This window comes from Otolemur garnettii, unplaced genomic scaffold (genome assembly GCF_000181295.1).
Source record: "Otolemur garnettii isolate 467f Iridium unplaced genomic scaffold, OtoGar3 scaffold00019, whole genome shotgun sequence".
NCBI classification, from domain to species: domain Eukaryota; kingdom Metazoa; phylum Chordata; class Mammalia; order Primates; family Galagidae; genus Otolemur; species Otolemur garnettii.
In genome coordinates this window covers 19,776,785-19,780,968 of record NW_003852414.1, presented here as the reverse complement: position 1 = coordinate 19,780,968, position 4,184 = coordinate 19,776,785, and the positions used below count along the sequence as shown (strand labels likewise).

At 43.4% G+C, this 4,184-nt stretch overlaps 1 protein-coding gene across 1 annotated transcript in view; it reads left to right on the top strand.

Moving 5' to 3' along the window:
• The window catches only part of DHTKD1 (dehydrogenase E1 and transketolase domain containing 1), a 42,328-nt gene that overhangs the window by 15,221 nt on the left and 22,923 nt on the right, over positions 1–4,184 (top strand). Inside the window, exons 4-5 of the mRNA XM_003786814.3 lie at positions 1,133–1,327; positions 3,062–3,331. Of these exons, the coding sequence (XP_003786862.1) occupies positions 1,133–1,327; positions 3,062–3,331 (465 nt within the window). The remainder of the gene's footprint in view (positions 1–1,132; positions 1,328–3,061; positions 3,332–4,184) is intronic.

The window sequence follows — 4,184 nt, the reverse complement described above, 5'->3', positions numbered from 1 at the left end:
GAGGCTCTGTCTAAAAAAAAAAAAAAAAAAAGAATTTACCTGAAGCAATCAAAAGATTATATGTGGGAGAGGCTCTTGATACAAAAAAAATATTTTTTTGAGACAGAGTATCAATCTGTTTCCCAGGCTAGAGTGCAGTGGACTCCTCATAACTCACAGCAACCTGGAATGTCTGGCTCAAAGTGATCCTCCTGCCTCAGCCTCCCAAGTAGCCAGGACCAGACTGGCTAATTTTTCTCTGTCTAATTTTTCTATTTTTTTTTAGAGACAAGGGTCTCACTCTTGCTTGGGCTGGTCTTGAACTCCTAGCCTTAAGCAGTCTTCCCGCCTGGGTCTCCCAGAGTTTTAGGATTACAGGTGTGAGCTACTATGCCTGGCCTTGATACAGATTAATGGAACCGAATCTCCATCAGATCTATGATCAGGACTCAGGCATGTCAAGATGACCAGAAGCCTCTTCCTGATAGTATGGATGGTTGGATAATTTGCAGTCCTGATGGAATAGCACTATAAAGCCTCCCCAATCAAACTGATGCAGTGGGAGAGGCCCCTGGTGTGGAAAAACACATGTTCTGGATCAGTGCCTATAGCTCAGTGGCTAGGGAGTCAGCCACATACACTGGAGCCTGGAGCTGGCAAGTTCCAACCCAGCCCAGGCCTGCCGAACAACAATGACAACTACAACAGCAACAAAGAAATAGCTGGGCGTTGTGGCAGGTGCCTGTAATGCCAGCTGCTTGGGAGGCTGAGGCAAGATAACTGCTTAAGCCCAAGAGTTTGAGGTTGCTGTGAGCTGTGATGCTATGGCACTCTGCTGAGAATGACATAGACTCTGTCTCAAAACAAAGCAAAAGAAAAAAGAAAAAAAAACAAAACACCCGTTCTCAGGGCTTCCCTTGGGGCACCTTCTTCCAGCCCTCAGCTTGTTCTCTCTGCAGCGCCCCTGCAGGCTGAGGTCCTCTAGAGCTTTCCTGCCGTGTTCTGTGTTACTGAGTATCCGTGGGGTGTGCAGCCAAGGGACGCAGTTGTGGCCGCAGGAGCGGTGCGGGGTCTTCTCTCACAGTCGTCTGCCTTTCCCTGGAGTCGCTGGCTACCTTCCCACAGCTCACGTATCTGACGTCATGTTCCACAGGAATTTGACCACTTTTTGGCCACCAAGTTCGCCACAGTGAAGCGATACGGAGGCGAAGGGGCTGAAAGCATGATGGGCTTTTTCCACGAGCTGCTGAAGATGTCAGCCTATGCTGGGATCACCGATGTCATCATAGGGATGCCCCACAGAGGGAGGCTGAATCTGCTGACCGGCCTCCTGCGGTTCCCTCCAGAGGTAAGTTTGCTTTCTGTGTTTGTCACCGGTGCTACGTAATGGACTGTGACAGAATCATTTTTAGAAAGTGAACGAAGCTTACAGGCAGTTGATCTGGAAGATTGCTTAGTTAATTGATAGAACTTAATCAGGCAGAACTGGTATTCAGGTTTTTTTTTTTTAATATACATATATATTTGTTGCTTAAATGATCCTCCTGCTTCAGCCTCCCAAGTAGTTGGGACCACAGGCATGCACCATGCCTGGCTAATTTTGTTATTTTTGTAGAGGCAGTATTTCTTTTTTCTTTCTTTCTTTCTTTTCTTTTCTTTTCTTTTGAGACTTTTTTTTTTTATTCTGTCATCCTCAGTAGAGTGCCGGCATCACAGCTCGTAGCAACATCAAACTCTTAGGCTTAAGCAATCCTCTTGCCTCAGTCTCTCCTGGGACTACAGATGCCTGCCACAGCACCTATTTTTTTCTTTTTTTAGTAGAAATGGAGTCTTGAAAAAGCTACTTTATTCTGTTTAAAAATAAAACAAAGAAAGAAACAGAGTCTTGCTGTTGCTTAGGCTGGTCTCAAACTCCTGAGCTTAGGCAGTCCACCTGCCTTGGCCTCCCACAGTGCTGGGATTATAGGCATGAGCCCCCGTGCCCAGAATGAAAGGATTGACCAGTGGAGGCATAGGCTTAAATACATGCCCGCATTCTTTTTTTTTTTTTTTAAATAGCCTCCAACTGTCACCCTGGGTAGAGTGCTATGGCATCACAGCTCACAGCAACCTCCAGCTCCTGGCTTAAGCAAATCTCTTGCCTTGGCCTCCCAAGTAGCTGTGACTATAGGTGCCCACCGCAACGCCCAGCTATTTTTTTTTTTTTTGGCTATAGTTGTCATTGTTGTTTGGCAGGCCTGGGCTGGATTCGAACCTGCCAGCTCCGGTGTATGTGGCTAGCGCCTTAGCCGCTTGAGCTACAGGCACCAAGCCACATGCAGGAATTCTTAGACCAAAAATTGCATTCCTAAAATTTCCAAGAGGCAGAAATGACCAAGAATTCTTATGCTTGTGAGAAACACACATGTGCCTATGCTGTCTGTTCCTGTTTGGGGACAAGTCAGGAAGAAGCATTTGCAAACTAGAGAAACTTTCAGTTCCTTTGTTCAAACAATGTGGGCAATGTAGATGACTAACAAGATGTTTTGGGAAATACCTCAGTTCCAGACCAAGCTTTGTTATTTAGTAGTTGAGGGCCTTTAACAATCTACGTAAATTCTTTGTTTGTTTGTTTTTAATTTACTTAAATTCTATTTGTTTGTTTTCAAAATGACAAATAACATATTACCCAGAAGAGTACAAAAATGGCATGCAGACGGTATATAGAGGAATCTTTTGAAAGTAGACGGGGTAGATCTGACTTGAGCTAAGCAGTGTACTTCACTCCTGTCCAAAAGAGATTACAGCCTATCCTGTTACTTTCCTCTCTACCTTTTATGAAATTAATACCAAGTTCTCTTTGGAAAATGAAATCTAACAGGTATATTTTTACAATATTTCATGACCAAGGTTACCTGCTGTTTGCCTTACCTTAAAGTGGTTCCCAGTCTGTGCCTATCTTTAAACAACACTTAGTTATAATAGTTATGAAAGCATTTGTATGGAGATTCTTTTATTGTATGATTTAAGCTAATCACTTCTTCTTCCCTGGTCTCCACTGTGGTAAGAGACATTTTTTTCCTTGCGTGTTTTTTCATCATAGCTCATGTTCCGTAAAATGCGAGGCTTAAGTGAATTTCCAGAGAATCTCTCAGTGACCGGAGATGTCCTGTCTCACCTGACCTCCTCTGTGGACCTGGACTTCGGCGCACACCATCCCGTCCACGTGACAATGCTGCCTAACCCTTCGCATCTGGAAGCTGTCAACCCAGTGGCCGTGGGGAAAACTCGTGGCAGGCAGCAGTCTCGACAAGACGGGGACTACTCTCCAGACAGCTCAGCTCGGCCCGGGGACAAAGTCATTTGCTTACAGGTACTTGGGGCTTTAGGAAGTAAGGTCAGAGGTTGGGAAAATGAGAGAAAGAACATCTGGGTTTGTAGGGCTAAGAGGAGACTATAGATGTTCAAGGGAAAACTGAGATGACCTTTTGTGAAAAGAAGATTCTGGGCTCATTTTAAAAATTAATGGCAGATACAAGGTCTACTGGGATTTCCACGGCATTTTTCCTTTCTCAAGTTGTGAATTAACTGAGGGGTATTGGCTGGCACACCTGCTAATTCCCAGAGGACAGACATTATTACTTCTCTGAAAGTACAGGCCGGTAGGAAACTGTGGTGTCTGCATAACTAACAAGACTATGAGAGTGGGGTTTTACTTCATTTGTGTGTTTGTTTTAAAATGAAGGCCTTTGGCATTAAGGCGAACAACATAAATTATTAGCGTGGCTCTGTCTTCATCTATCCCTGCCCCCCAATTTTTGGCAACCTAAGTAGAGGTTTGAGCTTTGGGTCACATTTTCTTCTGAGAGTATTCATTTAAATATTAACCTTTAAGTAGTGGGATAATTAATCCAGATATCAACAATGGAGTCTTCAAACCCCATAAGTAGTGGGGATATAAATATATATATATATATATATATAGCAATAGAATATTCTGCTAAGTGTACAGATTTTTCATGGGCCAGAAACTTGTAGCAAATGAACTAGGGGTAGGCAGAATTGGATTTGATTTAAATCTTCAAATCATTAGCCATCCCCTTACTTGTCATTTAATTCATTCTATTTTGAACTACTTCAGTCATTCACCAAGTACAGTGAGCTGACCTTAAGACCAACTTCTGAAGAAAGAGGTAAAAATGACATTTTCTTTTTTTTTTTTTTTT